This window comes from Tasmannia lanceolata, unplaced genomic scaffold (assembly GCF_043159265.1).
Source record: "Tasmannia lanceolata isolate RefF3 unplaced genomic scaffold, GAP_Taslan_0.1 ptg000013l, whole genome shotgun sequence".
NCBI classification, from domain to species: domain Eukaryota; kingdom Viridiplantae; phylum Streptophyta; class Magnoliopsida; order Canellales; family Winteraceae; genus Tasmannia; species Tasmannia lanceolata.
This window is the reverse complement of record NW_027518690.1, coordinates 26,000,028-26,020,624: the sequence shown is the minus strand read 5'-3', so window position 1 is coordinate 26,020,624 and position 20,597 is coordinate 26,000,028. Positions and strand designations below refer to the sequence as shown.

The window sequence follows — 20,597 nt, the reverse complement described above, 5'->3', positions numbered from 1 at the left end:
CGTCGTATTGCAGGTGCACCTGCATTCAGTCGATGGGAGGAGATTCGTTTTGAGTTTATGAGAAATTATGCATATCAATATGTACAGAGATTGAAACGCGAGAGGGCAGCATATAAACAAAGATTGATGCGTGAAGAAGGTGCTCGACGAGAAGAAGGTACTCGACTTGCACAAGAAGCTAAATTTCAGGCCATATAGTGTGTGACTTGGAGCCATTTCAAAAAAAAAAAAAAAAAATAGTGCATGACTTGACCTAGAGAAAATTGGTACGCGAGGAGGCAGCTCGCCGCGAACGTGAAGCCGCAGCCTGTCGTGAACGAAAAGTCGCAGCCTGTTGTGCATGAGAGACTGAAATTGAAGCAGTGAAGAAATTTACTATCACTATGGACAAGCCAGACACAGATGGTGCTCTTGGTCTGACCGATGATATTGTGGATGAGATCATTATAGTTGTTGAGCCCATGCTTATGTCAGATTCAGAGACATCCGATATAGAGCCAGAGAGTCCAGTGATAGCTGAAGCCGACGTCGATGAGCATGATGATTCAGTGAATTCCCCAGCACCAGTTGCCGAGCATCTCAAGAGACAGCTTGACACTTCCCCAATCGAGACAGATATTTTGGCAGAGCCACGTGAGGTTGATCTATTGACAGAGTCGACCGAGCACCGTCCTGAGACAGAGGCGAGTGGCCTACTTGACGAGTCATTACTTGAGACGGATGATCGGGAGCATATTGTTGATGATTATCCTATCTTTGAGCCGCTCGATCAAATTGTCGATCTTTGTGCTGACACAGAGGAACATGTTATGCAGTTTGATCAGGAGGTCTTAGCATTTGCAGAGATTGGTTCAGCTGGACCAGATGAGACTACAAAGGAGATTATTATTGAAAAATGTTGCCGAGGCTTTCTAGAGATTGACCTTGTAGAGCAGGGATTGATGCTACCCATGGCCATCACTCCAGTACAGGAGGAGTACGTTGCTATATTCCTTGCCGCATTACTTGTCAGATGTGGTTCATTTCTTTATGGTTCTCCATGGATGATGTCTTCTATATCACTACGCTCGCGTTCCATACCACTTTCACAATCATCACGAGCAATGTGCAACATTCCAACGTTCGACGGATTGCGACTCATGCTACTTGAGTGGGTCGTCTACGTATTTGATTCAGGTGGACGAGAACTCGAGGGCAAGTTCTTTTCAAGAAGGGGAGAATGATGCAGATATTAGGGTTTATTTCCGTATTATTTAGTTTTTAGTATTTTTATTTCTAAGTTATTAGTTTCTAAGATTTTATTTTTTATGTTATTTAGAATTTGGAAAGTTAATTATTTTCAGTAGAATTTTATTTCCATCCCATTGCATAGGCCTCATGTATTAGAGATTATTACCTTTGATGATTAATTGAATTGAGTTAAGCTTTGAGTGCTTCTTCCCCCCTAATTTATTCTTCTCCTCCCTAAGTTCTTCTCTTCTTCTTGTAATTCTTCTTCTTTCTTCTTCTATTTCTCTTCTTGGTCCTACATTAGAGACGTTAATCACTCTTCTCATGATGAGTGAATTCTAGATTCAATGTGCTATGTTAATGTATGCTCCAGGAGGGAATATTTTAGGAGTTGGAACGGTGAAGATCAAGATGTTTGACGGAGTGGTTCGTACTTAGGGTGGTGTGGCGTATGGCCTAAAGCTACAGAAGAATCTAGTGTCGATTGGCCGGTTGGACTCCAGAGTTGCAGGTATTTAGCTGCATGTGGAGCCATGAAAATCACACACGGCTTTAAGGTTCTGATGAAAGGAGAGAAGTGTGGGGGATTATATTGTCTGGTTGGGGACAAGACGACTAGTGTTCCTAAGATCCCTATGGCTAGTTGGAAATGGAGTGTTAGCGCTTGCATGCATATGGTGTCTTTCGCAGTTGGTGCGGAGATAGGTTTCCTTGGCTATAGACGATGGTGAGAAGGTGATGATACATGTGCTGGGGAGAATGGATTAAGATCCCCTCTCTAGGGTTGAATAGGTGAGTCAATGGGTTGGCAGCTACACTTGTGCATTGGTCGTGTTCATTGAATAAGGAAGAGTCAGAATCATGATGATTCGATGGTTTGTAGTTGGTACTTTCGGAAGGCTAATTGTAGTTTGTGGCGACAACGGACCGGTAGTGACATCAACGGAAAATCTTCAGGTGGCTAGGAAACAACCCAGGTGGAGATTGATGGGAAAGTTGTCTTGTTTCCCATAATTACTGTGGGAAGCAAAAGCAAAATAAGAAAGTGCTGTTTTTAGTTTTTAAAAACCTAAGATATAAGAAAAGTCTTCCGTGAACAGGTGGAAGCAAAAAAGAGGTTGTGGCTGTGAGAGAGCAAGAGAGAAGGAAAAAGAAAAAGTGGAGAGAGGAGGAGAAAGGGGTTTTTCTTCTGGGGATTTCACTTGGGTTTTTTTGTTGGGTTCTCTCAGGTTAGTCTCAGGTACGATCTTGGTTGGGAAGGCAAGGAAAAGGCCTGCGGGTTTGTGGGTATTGGGTTAATTCTTTGTAATCCTTGTATATTTTTTTCTCATGGTGGAAGATCGTGTTCTCGTCCTGGACATAGGCATCTTGGCCGAACTATGTAAAATCTCGGTGTTCATCTTGTGGCTTGTGTTTAGTTTTATTTTTTCGTTTATTTGTGCACGATCAGATTGAATTTGCCCCGCGGATTTTTTCAACAAGAGCATATTGAGAATTTTTTGTTGTTTGCCACATGAAATTGTACATGCCTCTACTTTTGCTTCGAATGGTCTGTACTTTTTGGATTATTTATATTTGTATTTATGTTGCAGGATGGGAAATGGGTCCATTCATAGAGGCTATTGATGCCCAACCATTCACTTACTTCATTGTAAGTTTTATGAGTCTTGTATCTTGTTCATAATATTAGTGTTTCATTTCAGTTGTGATCCGTTAATACATGTACGAAGTTTAAAGTAATATAATGTGGGAAATGTTTTTTAATTTTATTCATGCTCGATGTGATATTTTTTTGTCATTCTATAAAAATGTTGGGAAATTTATCTAATTCTTAAGCCACATTTTTACGTTATATAATAGATATAGATGCATAGATAGGTTTATATTTTGCTTCTGTTAGGTCTTCAACAAATCTACAATTGTGTATATTTATATTCTAGGTATATCCTGGCTTGGAGGAAGGAAAATTGGGTTGCGGATTGCTAGATAAGGGAACCCTTTTTTATTGGCATTTCTCCCAATTCCCAACCATTATAACCAGCACTTCTTGTTCGAAGTGTTCACTACTAGCGCAAGCCTTTATTTTCTGTTTTCTTCTTATTATTGAATTTATGTTTTCCTCTAATATGGAATTTTTTTAGCTTGGAGTTGGTCTGCGGTGTTTAAGCCACCATATCTTCTTGTTATGTGCAATTAAGATTTTATTTATGTGTGAACATGTTGAATCCACACGTAGTATCCCAAAACCATTAAAGCATATATAAGAGTGGAGGTTGGGAAAGTTCCTCTATATAAAACTACGAGGAAGAAAAGACTAGCAAGTTTATTCAAATCATTGTATGTGTTTAATCAATTCATGCCATGAGCAATTGGGATGGTCCTTTCACATACGATTTTACAACTAAAGGGAACCATTTGCAACTTAAAGAATTAGTAGCAAGCCCAAATGAACATAAACCTCAGATATTCAACAAATATATTCATCCTAATCCCTAACGTTACTAGAAATAATATACTACCTTGCATATTTTTAAGTTGTTGTGGCTAACAATTTTCCATGCCCACACGTGAATAGGAGATTTTTCAACTGAGAGCTACAACTTTATCTTTTTGGACTTTAATATGACATTTCCTACTCACAAAAGAAATAGCATTGTTTCATGTGGTAGAATGTTTTGGATATTTGAGTCTCGACTATTGTGGCATGATGCATTTATGTACAACATTAAGACTCTTAGGCAACTTGGGTCAGACTGGACCCGAACCTAATGGGTTCAACCCGATTTTTGCTCGGGTTGGGTTGGCATTTTAACGAGTTCGGTTGGGTTAGGGTGGAGACCTTGGCAACCTAATCTGTACCTACGTCCTAATTTTATCATGATTTTTTTAGGGTTATGTTTTTTCCTGGAGTGTTGATATGGAGACCGAGAGGAGAACCAAGAGTGGAACCTTACAAATCCCCACATGCCACATGGCATGGTAGGGTACTTTTGCCATTTTCATGGAGATAAAAGCCAAAAATCAAGAGGAAGATTTCCCCAAAACTCAAGGGGATGATTTTCTCGAGGTTATTGCGATCTTGTATTTATTTTTCCTTTCGTGTAGCTTGATCACATCAGTCTCTTTTTCAATAAATCTGGCCACCATTTTCAAAAAAAAAAAAAAAACTATTTTTTATTGTTCCACTCTTGGTCCCCCTCTCGGTCTCCATATCATTATTCTTTTTCCTAATATATTTATCTGTTTGGTTCCAGGTGAACCCAAACCTAACCCGATCTGGGGATAACAGCTTAGATGGGTTGGGTTAGGGTTGACCATCCTCAACTCGATGCTTGAGTTGGGTCGGGTTAGAGTTGAGGGAATGCTATATTGGGTTAGGCTAGGGTTGGGCTCAACCCGATCCAACCCAACCCAAGTTGCACCCCCAAAAACTCCAGGTCTAAGGGATGAATGGCTATATGAAATGCCTACTCTAGTTCAATGCATAGAGTACACTTGCCATTTAGTTCACGAATTTACTTGTTTTGGGTGACATGAACTGTGGTGAGATACTTATGTACTAGGATACTTCTATTGTTAAAGATAGATAAAATGAGTGAAGGAAAAGAAGTGAAAAAGGAAGAAAATTTGTGGAAATAGTTTTGTTCCATCGTGGATCATTTGCTTATTTTATTAAGTGAGATATTACAAAAGGGAAAAATGCCCAATTAACTGAAATAACGCTTATCTTTCACCACTCTCCCTCCGTTTGGACTCTCAATGTCAAACATGTCCCTATTGCCAGTTTATCCTTTCTAGGCTTTTTGTAGGAACAACTTTTGTCAGAATGTCGACGAGTTGAACCTCTGATCTAACATATAGAACTGCAATGTTCTTTTATTTTTCTTAATAGTAGAACTGCAATGTTCTTGTCCTCATGCTGATAGGAGATCTACAAGTAGCTATTGTACCTTTGTTTGGGGCAATCTAGTCATTTGGAAGAGTAAGAGACAAGCTGTGGAGAGAGCCATTGCTGAGGCATAATATAGAGATATTGCTCATGCGACTTCTTGACTTTTTTTACTTAAGATTCTCATTGAAATGGAAATAAGAGTGGACAGTTGCAGTGTGATAACCATGAAGCCATTCACCCCACCTCCAATCTGGTATTTCATGGAAGAATATAACATATGGAGCTCAATTGCCTCGCCGATGCATTTTGATTTCAAACCGACATGTGTTGACTTCTGTGGGGATCGTAGTTTAGATTGATGTCAAACGTCCATGTCAAAGTTTGACGTTTGATTCCTTGATATGCACCCACAGAACCAAAAAATCCCATATATCTAGGGAGTATTAATGCCCATTCCATTAGTGAGTGAGTTCAAAAGTACAAGAAATGACATTTTTTTTTAAAGGTTTGACTCAAGTACATAGGCTGAGACAAGCGCCCCCCCCCCTTCCTTACAAGTACATATAAGACCATAAACTTTCTTTTAGTAGCAAGGAGACCCACACAGCAGATATTCCCTACTCAGTCACAATATCCTTAAGCTTAACAGTGGGTATGCATTGAAACCACAGAAATTCCCAATGTTCCTTAGATGCACTTTCTGCTACTAAGCTTAACAAGATACCACCTGTGAGATCAGCTCCAACATGAATGTGCCCTGCGAAACAGATATTATTCAAAAAGAACCAGCAATGTACGTATTATTGGATATTTGTAGAGTTCACTTGTATAATGACAATGCCTTCCCTAACTGCCCCATCCTTTTTGCAAGTTTATCGGCCTCTTCATTTGCTGACCGCCTCATGTGTTGGATCTTGGAGTTAATCACAATCACTAAATCTTGAATTTCCGCAAACCATTTCAGACCCCATAAAATCCCCCTTGCTTCCGCTTCATTGGAGTCACAATTGCTGGCTGGTCCGAAAAAAGACAATAGTACTAAGCCATTTGAATCCTGGAATAGTCCTCCATTACCCACCGGACCCAGATTACCCTTGGAGCTTCGATCAGAATTTAGATTGATCCACCTGGGAGATGGAGGGCACCATTTCGGCATTATCTTCTTTTTTTTCCACTTCTTTTCAAGCATGATCACCTTCCAGTTCCTAAGAATATCATCAACACTATAGGGATAAGGCTCCGTTCCGGCTCTACTCCACGCTATAATATCGGTTTTGATGTCAAGGAGAATCCTTTCCCACCATCTCTATATTTCTTGAAATTTTTTATTATTTCTCTCCTTTCAAATGTGCTATATTATTGCACATGTCACAAGACGGTAGAAGGATTGACCCACTTCCCCAAAAGGACTGCCACTTCATTCCAAGATAAAGGTTTTGATAAATCCTTATAGTGACCATGATAGCCCAAAGCTTTTGATGATGTTCATCCACAGCTTGTAGGAATATGGCACCGCACGAATAGGTGGTCCAAAGATTCCTAAAACTCCTTACATAACACACACCAGGAGGAGAGGTGAACTTTCCTTCTTTTTAGGTGACGAAAAGTATTGATTCTCCTTCTAACCACCGTCCAAGAGAAAGCCACCACCCTTGGAGGAGCCTGAGACTTACACACCCTTGCGCAGCAGGATGCTGCTTTCCTCAAAGTTGCCAACCTGAAAAACAAAGAGCGCATCGAAAAAAATTCATTTGGGTCCGGAGAAAATTCGGCTGTTGGAGACATTAGTAGAACAATAACAAGCAATAAGATGGGATAAAAGAGTTGAAAGACAGGCTATCTCACATTCTTTAAGATCTCGCCTAAGGTTAAGGGTCCAACTACCTCCCTATCCGCCCCCTCTGTCGCTAAAAGGTATAGGCATGGAAATGCATGGCATAACAAGGACTCACTTAACCAAATATCTACCCAAAACCTTGTCCCCTCTTCCGTGCCCACTTTAAATCTCACCCAAGGGTCATACAAGGATCTAGACATGCAAATGGACTTCCATTCACCTGAGCCTTCTTCAAGGTTTGGTCATTACCTCTTCAATATGTTTGGAAACTTTGACGCTCCAAATGTCTATTGGTCTGTCTTTTTTTTATCATCAAGTCAAAATGCATCATTTGGATAAATTTATGAATATAGCGAAACACAATGATCATAAATGTTTGTTAGCTTATTTTCTTTGAAAGTGTAATCCAGTAACCATAGATTTTTTTTGCTGGTCCAGATTAGATGCTTCTGTGACATCCTACGCATTCGATGGGAGTCTACTCGGAGCCGTACTAAGCAGCGTGCTTTGTTGATGATGGATAAACTGGTATCAGCTGGTTTTTCATGCATGGAAATTAATTTATTGTTTTTCAATAATGAAACATTACTTGGTTCCATGGATGTTCTTCATGATATCTTCTTACATGGTTTATTCATCTAGATAATTTGGCATTTTCTTCACGCATGGAAATTGATACTAATCTTATTAAAATTTCTATATTTTTTCCAGCAATTTGTTTATATTCATTTGTTCATAAAAGTTAATTGCACCACTTCACTTTGTTGCCTCTATTGTCAATCAATCTGCCTGTTATGCTCTTCAATTTGCTGCTTTATTTTTCCCTTACAAAAGATAACATAATAATTGTGAAATATTAGAAATAATGCCTTCTCTTTCGCATATTTCTTCAATGACTTGTTAGCTTGAAATGGTGCTTGGTGCAACGTTTGGTGTATGTAAATTGGTGAGCTTTAGAAAGTCTAGGTTTTCACATGCCAAATAATCATTCATTTGAAAATTATCTCATTAGATTGTAAATCTAACCATAAATGTAAAACATTAGTTGCTTCTAATTATTATATTTGAAATAGTTTTTTTTTTTTGCAATATCTAGATAAAGAGATAAAAACTTGAAACTCAACTCAGGTTTGAGTTGACTCAAAACTTTTGATTTAGCCGACTCTTTGAATTTTGAGCAGACATGCGTGTCGACATGTGTCTACATCGACACATGTGTCAACACATATCGACACTTCTTTCAACACTTGTATACATACTACTAGAACCATCAAACTTAATGTGATTGCATCGAAATAGACATGTGTCTACATCGACACGCGTGTCAACACATATCGACACTTCTTTCGACACTTGTATACATACTGCTAGAACAGTCATACTTAATGTGATTGCATCGAAACATTATTTTACCGAATATTGTGTTTACCTCCTTTATCATTAACTCTTATTTTATTAACTATTTTTTAACTAATATTTTTTGTTACCCAAACCCCACTAAACCTAAAACACTAAACAAATACTATTTTAATATTATATTCCTTGTATCCTATTAGTTTCTATTTCTTGATGCATTTTGAAGACTGAAGATAACTAAATTTGATTGATGAATGCACTGTTATTTGAGTATCTCGTGTTTCTTTGAGACTTTAGTTTCTTAATCCTAAGATTTATTAGTCAAATGAATCCCATATTTATTTTGTTGCAAATTATGATTAGTAGTTAATAGTTTTATAATTTATATGAAAGTACACGTACGAGTATGCCCCCAGATTTAGATTATTAGATGTTGCCGTGAAGCACACATCATATCAATGCCGTCACACGACACATGAATCTGTGTCCACAGATCATAACTCAAAACTAAGCAGAGCACTTGTTTGAGTCATTCAAACATTTCGAATTGCAAAACTTGATTAAGAAATACTCAACTGAACCTATCGGGCTTTTCAATTACCTCAAGTCAAGTCAAGGAATGCTGAACTTGATCAAGTCGTTGAAAACTCGATTTACCGTATGTGTTTTTTCAAGCAAGTCTAGGTCTTTGCGTACTGAATCAGCAGAAAAAAATATTAATTCATGAAAAACTTTTATGAATTGAGAAAAACTTTTTCGATTACAGTTTTTTTTCATGAGATGGATTCGTGCATATTTGTTGATGTTTTGTTGCTTTTTTTATTGAAGGAGAATTGGACTCCTAAGCCTTTTGTTAATCATCTATATGATTCTTTAATAACTTTTCAACGGTAAAAATAAATAAAAATATTAAAAAAAACTATTGAAGGGACTAAGTTGCTTAATGGTGTGATACTCTTTCCTGTTATCTGCTCTCATAACTTGGTCGATAAGATGTTCCTGGTTGAATTTGGGTTTTACAAGAGACATTTCTATCTACTCACATTAACATTCTAAAACTTTTTTGCATGCTCTATCCTAGTCTCCTAGCATGCTTAGCCGCACCTGGTCATGGGTTATTTTTATGCTCATTACAATGTCAAGGGGAGTTTATAAATCCTTTTTTTTCTTAGAAGGGAGCTGTTAAATCCAACTCTTTCAACTTCTTTGTGTTGCATGTTGTTGCACGTTCTACATTATTCTTCATTTCATTCTTCATTATTCATCATTTCAGTTTCAGTTTTAATAGGTTGCTTGTTCTCCTATTAATTCTGAAATGGTAATGAAATTAACATGCATGTTGTTATAATATATTTTTTCTGAAGGGAAACTGATACATCTTCTTCTTTTAATCTTCACTGATGTTTGAAAACTTGCTAATTGATTCTGAAGGTGGTAGATTCAACTTGGTGTGCTGATGAACTATCGTATCCAAACTCCAATTCTTCAAAAAGTTAATCCACATCGATTTTGGACATGTATTTATATTTTATTTTTTTAATATAGAGATCAGCATATCTTAAACTGACATACAATTCTTAACCGAGTCTTGGCTTTCACCATTTATTTTCACTAGTCTTATTTTTAATATTTGGGACTAAGTATAATGGTTAATTTCATCGAGTACCCAACAATTCTGATCAATCTGTGTGTTAGAATGACTGATCACTACCATTCAAAAAAAGAAAAGAAAAGAAAAAGAATGCCTGATGACTGTCCTGATCGTGATACTTTTGTGTTGTTCTTCTCATGCTACATTTGTGGATTTTGAAATGATTGATCCTTATGTTTTTTTCGGCGTAAGAAACCTTATTATGAGCCAGATCTAGTTGTAGAAGGATGCCATTTATTTGCTCTTCCAGTAGTTACTGTTTCAAGCTCAGGTAGTATGCTTTTCTGTATTTCAGGTCCAAAGTATTTATGAAGCTTTTCCTGGAGCAACACAAAGGATTCAATTTTCGTATGGGGTTTATGTCCCTACTATTCCTGCACTGCGAAAGTATATGTCTTGCTCATTCCACTAACTCAAATTAGGACTTGCACCTGTCATGTTTTGTCCCGAAGAATAATCTTCCTATCTGCTATCCATAATATCATTTCCTCTTTTTCCCATCTTCAACCATAGCTAAATGGTTGATAGATTCTTAGTAAATTCTATTTTTTTCATCCTTAAGAGAATATGGCGAACTTTTAGTGGGCTGTGGTATGATAGGGGACGCACTTAAGATATTTGAGGATCTAGTATTATGGGATAATCTAATCTATTGCTATCGGTAATTATCATTCACGGTTGAAATTGGTGACTTCTTTGAATTTCATTTCTTATTCCTTGGAGTTCTGATTTATCTGACACCCTATTGGAGAAGAAGGCGGCAACTGTTGAACTCATCAAGGCACGCTTATACAAAATGCCCAATGATCCAAGATTATGGTATGTGGTTTGGCAACCTTTTATGTGTCATGAATTTAATTTTTTTTGTCTCTTCTGATACAACCTTTTTTTTAGCCTGTGCTGCGACAGTATTCAATCTAGGGTAAATCAGAATTAGCAAACCCATGATCTTGAAGAGATGAAAGAAAACATGAATATAGAAAGAAAATGCGTCAAAGCAGCTGTATTCAATCTCCATGCTAATGCAAAACTTGCAATAAAATAGGAGGCTGCATTTTTTTCAAATGATAGAAAAGTACATTATATGTTGGTTTCCTCTCCTCTTCTTTTCGCACACAAGCGCGCGCACACACTCACAGTCACACACACACACACACACACACACACACACATGTGCATTAAGCCTTTAGGAATGAAAACACAATTCATGGTTTGTCTTTTTTTTTTACATAAAAAACTGAAAAATCATCAAGTTGACAACTCCCAACATAAGAATAGTTAAGAGTAGAGGACTTAAATACGAGGTTTTAATAAATATCCCACATAAGAATAGTTAAGAGTAGAGGACTTAGATACAAGGTTTTATATGGTTTAAGCCCTTATAGTCCTCTATTTTTCAAAAAGTACTGTACGGACCACACTAGAGGATGATCCAAACCGTCCACTTGATGGGCCACAACGTAAATAGGTTGTTCCCTAAAAATTATTTCCGCATGATGATCCGAGCCCTCCAATCTATAAAGGATTCCATAATATACAGTTCCTCTATAGATCAGCGGATTGGGAGGGTTGAGATCATCGTATGGAAATGATTTTTTCGGCACAACCTATTTACATTGTGGCCCATCAAATGGACGGTTTGTATCATCCTATAGTGTGGTCCGTACAGTACTTTTTGAAAAATACGGGACTATAAGGGCTTACACAATATAAAATCTCCTTAAATACTAGCTTTAAGTGATTAAATAAAATATTTTGCAACACTAAAAGTTGTGTAGAGTTTTAGCTTCCTTGCCTTGGATGTAAAGATAAATAGTGTATAAATGTGGTGTAGAGAAAAGCTTAATGCTCTTAGCATCCTTTCCCTAGATGTGGGTCTCCATTGTGAGGCTATGTGAGCATCAATTTACCCTAGTTGAAGAACTCGACCTCGAGTTTAGTTGTACTTTGCTATCCACTCCTTTACCATCATACTCGTATAGATCAACAACATTGAATATGTTTGACTCCATCGCTTGTAGCAAATCAATGAGACCAGTATTATGGTCTATTCTTCTAAGCACAATAAATTACCCCACTTTTTAATCTTTCAAATTGTTGTATATATGTCCATTACACATCTTTCTTTGGGCACATAAACCTGATCTCTTTCCCAAAGTTCTTGATATGACCCTGATTTTTTCACTTACCATTACCCCTTCTATGTGTCTTTTGCATTTTATCATGGATCTCTTTTATGTTTCCCACTAAAGCCTTTTCATCGCGACTTACCTTCCCAGAGATTGGCAAGGGTACCGATTCTATGAGATGATTGGGATTTCTTTTGTAGACATCTTCGACTGGGCTCTCTTCGATTGACCGACTTATTGTGTTTTTATGGGAAAACTCTATGCGTGGTAATGCCAAATCCCTTTGTCTCTTCATCTTAACTACCTTTATCTTCCCACCTATTTGTGGATGATAGGCATTACTGTGCTGAATAGCTTACCCAATCATAGCCATAATGCCCTCCAATAATGGGGAACTTAGCATCTCGGTCTGAAGTGATCATCCATGGAACACCATGTGAGTTCACCACTTCTTTGAAGTATAAATCATGTGAAGAATCTAATGTCCTATTACAAGTGATGTAATTAGACATCTTCAAAAACCTGCCCACAATGAAAAACCTGGAGTCCCTTGTGTCAGCTGAAGATCCAAACCGAAGTCCATACATCTGCCCACGGTTTTGGTTTATGCATTTCTGTTGTTTCGGTCTCGGTTTCGGTGGGGATGGAAACAGAATCCTTCCGGTTGTTTCGTGTTAGTTTAGGTGGAAGTTTAAAACCATGCCCTTAACAACCTAACACCTATCCACATGACAAATTATGTTCCTATGCATTTTTGGCCGATAATAGTTGTCTAATATCAAATTGAAAGTCTTGTAGCTGTCGAAGTGCCCTCCAAACCCCCTTCTATGAATCTCTATAATTATGCTCTCACATAAGTATTGGTAGGATTGCACCATGGAGTCCCCTTAATGAGGTAGTCCTCTCAATCAAGATAATCCTCAAAATCAAGGTATTAAATTTCAGTTTCAATTTTGAATTCGGTAGCAACGAAAACGGGCACATTTCGGTTTCAGTTGATAATTTCGTGGAAATATTGTAAAATTCCTGAAACATATTAGAACATATGTAAATGATAGAATTTTAAGATGAAACTTCTAGAAATGTTAGAGTATGCACAAATACACTCTTGGAAACTATCACATAAGCAAGACAACCATCCACAATTGTTTAACATTGAACACCTAGTTGTATCTCAAAAATAAAATAAAATTGAATACCTAGTGACGCGCTGTCGTACTTGTCTTGTAACGACCCAGATTTGGGGCAAATTTTTAGACATGATTTTAAACAAAAAAATCTCAAAATCTGAATCGCTACCCTAAAAAGGGAAACAAAAACTAAACAATTCTATTCCATTAACCGAATGCCTATTACATGATTTATCTCAATTGCTAATATGAAACTATGAACTGAAATAAAATAATAACTGAAACCATGACTAAAACTTAATATCTAAAATGAATAAAAAAAACTAAACTTCCATCGGGCATAACCACAAGTCACCCACAAAAGAAATCCTATGAGTGCTCTCACCCATCTTAAGTGTCTCCTATACGTGTTCATCGGCAAAGGTTCGTCAGTTTCCTCACCTACAAAGTCTGGAAAATAATCTAAGTCAAACAACAAGCTCATGTGACTGGCTAATAAAAGTGACAATAATGAAAATTTGCATTTTAAAGATGTTTCTCATGGCATTCACATGTGATAAGGAAAAACAATAAGAACTATAAGATTTATTGCTAAGGATAAAGAATATCAATAAGCATGTGAGAATGTCAAGGGAATATACTAAATATGGCAAATTATGGAATCATATAAGAGAGCCTCAATCGTACATAGTACATATAGAGACAGGTAAACTACGAGAATTATCATTTCATCTCGACGAGGTTTATGGGTCATATCTACCTCCTTATAAGTATATACACGATGGAAATCATCACAAACACATCGGTAAGTGGCCACACAGCTCTATGGCCTTCCCGTACTATAGTACGAGGCGTAAACAAAAACACCGTGCATATAGATTATAGGTCCAAAAAGTCCTACCATATGAAATTCTACGGGGATAATCAGTTAATTCAATGACATAGGTCCAAAAAGAATGTGAATAATCATAGTAAACAGAAATATAATCACAGAAATCATAATTGTAGCCAATATTATAAAAGTCAGCCATCACTTGCCTCTCTTGAATCTCGATCTATAAGCAAGCAATGTTCAAGTGCTTGAGAGACAAGGTCGCAGTCAGAACACTTACCAATTGGCCCCGTCTTTTGTCCATGGTGGTGACAATTTGAGGTGTCCAACATGGTAGCCTACCACCTTAACTAACGTAACTGTGTGGACTTGATCCGGGTCGTCGTTGGGTGATAGAGGGTAGAAGATCTGCGGGGAGTTCTGTCAGCAAGTCAGCAGTCATCTCATACACGATTGTAGCAAACACATTCATGACAAGGTTTCCACCACAAGCTGGACTGTGTTCATTGTGGGGTTGAATCTCGTGACTTACTATGAAAAGAGGGGTCCGAAATATGGTTGGGAAAACCCCTGAATTTCAGTTTTCTCTAAGCTGACATACAACTATGAAAGGTTGCACTGGTATTCACAGTTATGTAGTTTATCCCGGGTCTGAACACCAGTCAAATGCAAACTAAACTGGTCCGAAGCAGCAGGGAGTTGGTCTGTTCTAATTGGGTAACAAAGCCCAATGCCTGAATTCATTGAGTGTTCCTCCTCTTAATCCAATTCTAGCTACCTCATTGCCGGTGATCCCATTCTTGTAGCTTCAGGTCCTACTCCAAAGTATTGAGTTTGGACGTATGGGAACACGTTTTTAAATAGGTTCTGTTGGAAAAAATTGAGGGTACCGTTGTTGATAGAAAACAGAAACTTGTTGCTTCAAGGCGTGATATCACTTTCCTTAAGACAAGATTCGCCCCCACTAGTAGTGTGCAAAGGGGATCCGCGAATTGCCTCCAAGATACAATGAAGCCTAGTAGGGAAGCCCGACTAATGTTTGATGACGGGTAGCACTAGCGGAATCAAACCCGAAATGCCCTTCCGAAATTTCAAGCCTTAGAGAAATTTCTAGATACTGTTTCTGCAGAAAAACAGTATCTAGAACAGTAAACAAAAGAAAAACAGTATGTAGAAATACCTAGGGATTTTGTAGGAGTGTAGAAGAGAGTGTAAAGTCTGTCAGAATTGCCAATTCATTTTCCTGTTATGAAATGACTGAATTCTGCACATTTTGTAAACCACCTGGTGTCTTTTCAGTGTGAAAAAACACCTCTACAGGGCACCTTTCCAGAATGTTTGAAATCTGGCCATTAGATCGTACCCATTGATATTGAACGGTCCTGATCGATCCTAGAGGTGACTGTTGGTTTGAGTAAAACCTCTCTCCAACCTAGTCATCGTTAGATCAACCATCTATGGTGTGGATCGCACCCCCTTGGCACTTGACCGTTGGGGGAAGGGACACAACCCATTTGATCACACTCTTTGACCGTTGGAGTTATGGGCCCGTTGGGCCAACCATTAGGCCCGAACCGAAGCCCAACCCAACCAAACCATTCGGCTTGATGGGCCTACGAACCATTTGACCCACCCATCCAACCGGTCCACCTTCATCTTGATCCAACGGTGCAGATCAAATCCGAAAAAATTAAAGGCTCCAATCGCTCCTCGCGACGTTGCGTACGTGCTAAGTGCAAAGTGCGCCTAAAAAAGTGCCACTATGCGCCCTATAGCCCATTGCCCATTGCCCACGCCGCGCGCGCGTGCACGTGTACGAACAGTGCGTTGCACCGTCCCGCGGGTCCAACCATGGGTTCAACCCAATGTGCAATCAATAAGTATTAGAGAAGTGTAGTGCTTTATAAGCCCTTCTCTTTCCTTTCTCTCATCCGGTACGGGACTATCTTTTCAACTACACTTCTACATCCTTTTGTAAAAGCAAATCTTTCCAAGAAAACATTTTTTTTTCCCAAACGCTTTTGATAAAACATTTTCCAAAACACTAAAACATGCAAAATACATGATTTTGAAAATCCAAAATCACTAACAATCCCCCACCATTTTCAAAATCAAAGAAATTTTTCTCATCAGGCTTGGAAATCTTATGCATAGATGAAGGTATCTCTCGATTTGAACCTTCACTTAGTGAGGACACATCAAAGTTAACCAGAATTGCATAATAGACGTATCTTTGAACTAGCTATTCTATTTGGTTAACCGGATACGTCTCACACACAAGATTTCACCTCTTTGGGCAATTTCTAAAACCGACACATGTACTGGCCTTGTGTCTATATCTTGGTTTCATGAGCGCTCTAGAGACTAGCCAGGTCTCATAGGAAGCGGTACCACTCCCACACTCACATAGGTAGGCTTATCAAGAGTGCCCCTGTAACTAAAACACTCCAACACTATGTTATAAGCCTATTAAGAGTTTAAATACTCAGCCTTCTCCTTTTAAACATTACAGGTACCAAGCACTTTACCATGGGATGGCAAATAATACAGATTATAGTGCTTGCAATCACTCCATATGATGTACTTGGACTCATTGAACTCAAGACTTGATGTTTATTCAAGTATTGAGTAGAGGTTCCATCATTGGTGACTATTGGTTAATGGCTTTAACCCCATCCCTAATGATGTTTTACACACCAGATCTCTTGCAAGAGCTTTAGTGAATGGATCAGCCAAGTTTTGGCTCGATCTCACAAAATCAATAGTTACTACTCCATTGTGGACCCCGATCCGAGGACGGTGCCGAGGGACGCAAAATCCCTCCTGCAATCCTCTAGATCTCCACAAAGTGAAGGAGAGCTCTACCAAGGAACTCTCGAAACTGTTGCCACCCTCACAGCATAGCATGAGTGGCGATATAAAAAGAAAGAGATACATCCTGATCCGGAGCCAGGGCTCGAAACCAAGATATACCTAAAAATAACTCAGAGTCGCCATCCATGGATGCGCCATGGAACCAAAACAAATGCTCTATTTGCAATGGATAACCAGAGATACATAAGGTCCGTGCCTGGTGACGAATGGAGAAGGTCTGAAGAGTGCCCCCAATTCGCCCGAGTGCGAACACTTGGTCTCTTATGCCATTTTCATTAACTCCAAAGAATTTCGGGTAAAATCATGTGAAATGGGAACAAATATCCCCCGGAAAACGTCTACCTAATCATGCATGACCAGGGGATGAAATAATAAGCACACAATAGTAAGATAAAAGATGTGTCGCCTAATGACAACTAGATTGTGAGTGACATGCCTAACTGGTGTCTAAGTTCTGGTGGACATACACATGCAAGCTACAGCTAAAGTTATAGGATCAGTACAAGAAAGTAAGAAAACACAACAAAATATACAATATAACAACACAACAAATCCTAAGACTCTAAACGATTTAGCCCGAGTCCTTGGATGGTCTGATGTTCATCCGAAGAAGCCTACGTATCCCCGCCTCCACGAGAATCAAGGCAACGTAGTTCTTCGCACCTATTCTAAGCTAGGATGCCTAAGACACCTAAACCTCTATCCTATACTCGACCTAAAAGACCGGACTACTTCTTAAAGCTTCTTGAGCGATCACTTAGGTTTCAGTGAATTGTGAATTTTAAGACACCCTATATGCCCTAACTAAATGCAGGTTAGCCCTAAGCTAATGCAGGTGGTTCCTATAACCTATGTGTAACTAGGCTGCATTTCCTAAGGAAAACAAAGGGTGTGCTAGCGCATCCTATTCTAGTCATCAGTCGGCGATGTGGATCGCCAACTGACCGGACGGAGGCGTAACAGACTCCTAACTCTAACACAAACACAAACAAAACACACAACCATCAAACAACACACCAAGGATGAAACTCTTAACTCTAAAACAAACGTAAACAAGCACATAACAAATCAAAGACTAAAACCAAAGACAAACCCCTAACTCTAAAAGTCTCCTTCTAGGACAAAGTCCTAACTCTAGAGGAAGATTTTTCGAAAACAGGTTTATAAAATATTTTTGTACTTTTTTTTTAAGAGTTTGAATGATTTATTTACAAATGTTTGGCTGGACCTGGGATAAGAATCCCAAGCTGCACTACGTACCTCATGGAGGAGGATCAAGCCAACGTAGTTCGAAACGAACTTTCCTAATACGCTATAAAACTCAACACTTTAGATTTTTTAAAGGTTTTTTATGTTTTCAAATGTTTTTGAAGTACTTTTATATTTTTGACGATTAAAAGTGTGTTAACACCCTTTCGGCTAAAGGGGATCCGATAGAAGAGCCTCCTTACCCACCATATCGCGGTAGAGTAATTTAGAGGGAAACAGGATCCCTAAAGCCTAAGGGGAAAGAAATCAAAACAGGGAGGACTAAAAACCCAAAGAAAAGAACAATCTCGAAGAGACGAAAACAAAACTAACGACCCCGAATCAATCTCCAAAGGAGACGATATCTAACCCGCGAGGGAAAAACCTAAACAAACGATAGATGAAAAGCTTCTAAAAAAAAAGGACCGACAAAAACTCTATGAGAAAATCTATTAAACGATCAGTCGCTTAGGAAGTCTCCTAACTGGCTAAACACTCTAAGAGGAGAGAATCCCTTAACCTGCGGAAACTCTAAGGCAGGAAGGGAAGAGGCTGGCTCAAGATACGTTCCATCGTTGCTAAACTCGACAAAGTGTTCCCAAAATCGAGAGAATCTCGAAACTCAAAAAGGATCCCAAGGAATGCGCAAAGAACGATTTCGAAAGTGAAGGAACTCCTAAACCCTATAAGAAGCAATGATCTCGAAAAAGGGGGAAACCTCTGAGCCTTGTAGAAAATGATGAGATAGGGAAATGGACACGAAAGGCAGAGGGGTGGCTCAAGAAACATTCTGTCATCGCCAGAACTCAAGAGGAAAATTCCCAAAAATCGATGGAAATGCCAAACACTTGTGAAAAACTTAAGCTCTAATGGAAAATCAAAATGACAAGGGTTTGGTCAAGAAATTCCAAATAAACCCGAACATTGATACCAAAACCCGAAGGGGAAAAGATAAAAAGGAGGGGTCATCATAGTCCTCAAACCGCCAGTTAGTTGAAATCCCGTGCTTTTTATCTTATTACCTTGATAAGAACACAAAATTATGGGAGCCAAAAACTACAGGATCAAACCCAAAAGTACGTGTAATTCAGATATTCGCATTAAGGAACCCAAACCATGATGAAAAGTTATATCAAGAAGCCGCATCTAAATTCCCTCTACACCCTTCTTTCTGACACAAACACACCGCAGTAGAACGCTCTTAGGATTAAGAAAGAATAAGGCCATTCTCCACTTTCCTATCAATCATAAAGAGCAAATGATGCGGATCATAACAAGGCAGAGAGGATAAATCCTGCGATTCCACTGAAAAGAAGCCGATTGCTTAAGATCTAAGAGGGGGAAAAGGTACTCGGAATGAGCTCTCAAAGGCGACCCGAGATCTCAGCTTTGGGAAAATAAATCCAAAGGGTGGGACCTACACATCATTCTCACCTCTTCACGCCACTCCAACATACAAACCCAGTCAAGACAAAATGTGAGGTTCAACCAGGAACAAAAGCCCGAATCCAACTGTACCCAACCATTTCGATCAACATCAGCAAATAACTTCAGAATGGACAGGGCTCAAGAAAAGAATCAAACTTTTGAGGTGGCATTCCTAACAAGACAGTTGCTTAAGGATTTATTGATTTCACAGTCAAAGCTTCAAATGCTCATAACCCAAAACTAACAAGAAAACAAGAGTCCTACATTTAATATCAAATAAGCCAACTCAGACACATGAAAACATGTTAAAAGCTCATGAGAACTGAACGTTCCACTGACATGAAGGGCAAACAATCACCTCTACACTGTTTGGAAACGCACACCAAAAATTTCAAAGACAGATCATGGAGGGATAAAACTGAGTGCTAGAGTCTTAGACCATGCTACCCAATTTAAAAGGCACTCTGCACCAAAGAAGATATGACACAGAATACGATAAGCATCATTTTTTTTTTTTGATTATGATATCACCATCATGAAGAACAGATACCCAACAAAACATTAGGAATGCTTTCAACACATATGCCAAAGATTCAAAATCCATTGGATATACACCAACAACAACAAAATGTGAAGCCTGCATGAAGGGGAGCTATATCATCCCAAAAGTGCATTTAGGCACTGCCATTCTATCAGAGAAACAAGTATTATCTTGAGTTGGCTGCTGGTTCAAACAATGATAAATCGGGAAAATCAAAATCAAATATGGACCTAGAGAACCTTTGAGAACCTAGACTATGGAGTGCTTCAAATCCCTTTAAATTTCCACAAAATCTCAACAAACAATCTGATATAGCAAACCAATTTCATCAAGTTCAGATCAGATATTAGCATTAATCACAGAACCCAAATAGCCATGGCTAACATGATTTTCCCATTAATCATAGATAAAAGGGATAAGAAAATTACCAGAGTGGCTGAGAAAGAAGG

The 20,597-nt window shown here is 38.6% G+C and overlaps 1 protein-coding gene across 1 annotated transcript in view; it reads left to right on the top strand.

Moving 5' to 3' along the window:
* Nucleotides 1-383: 383 nt before the first annotated feature.
* The window catches only part of LOC143891098 (uncharacterized), a 45,681-nt gene continuing 25,467 nt past the window's right edge, over nucleotides 384-20,597 (top strand). Inside the window, exons 1-6 of the mRNA XM_077395746.1 lie at nucleotides 384-1,194; nucleotides 2,823-2,881; nucleotides 7,398-7,487; nucleotides 10,262-10,353; nucleotides 10,529-10,627; nucleotides 10,690-10,785. Coding sequence (XP_077251861.1) covers nucleotides 384-1,194; nucleotides 2,823-2,881; nucleotides 7,398-7,487; nucleotides 10,262-10,353; nucleotides 10,529-10,627; nucleotides 10,690-10,785 — 1,247 coding nt within the window. The remainder of the gene's footprint in view (nucleotides 1,195-2,822; nucleotides 2,882-7,397; nucleotides 7,488-10,261; nucleotides 10,354-10,528; nucleotides 10,628-10,689; nucleotides 10,786-20,597) is intronic.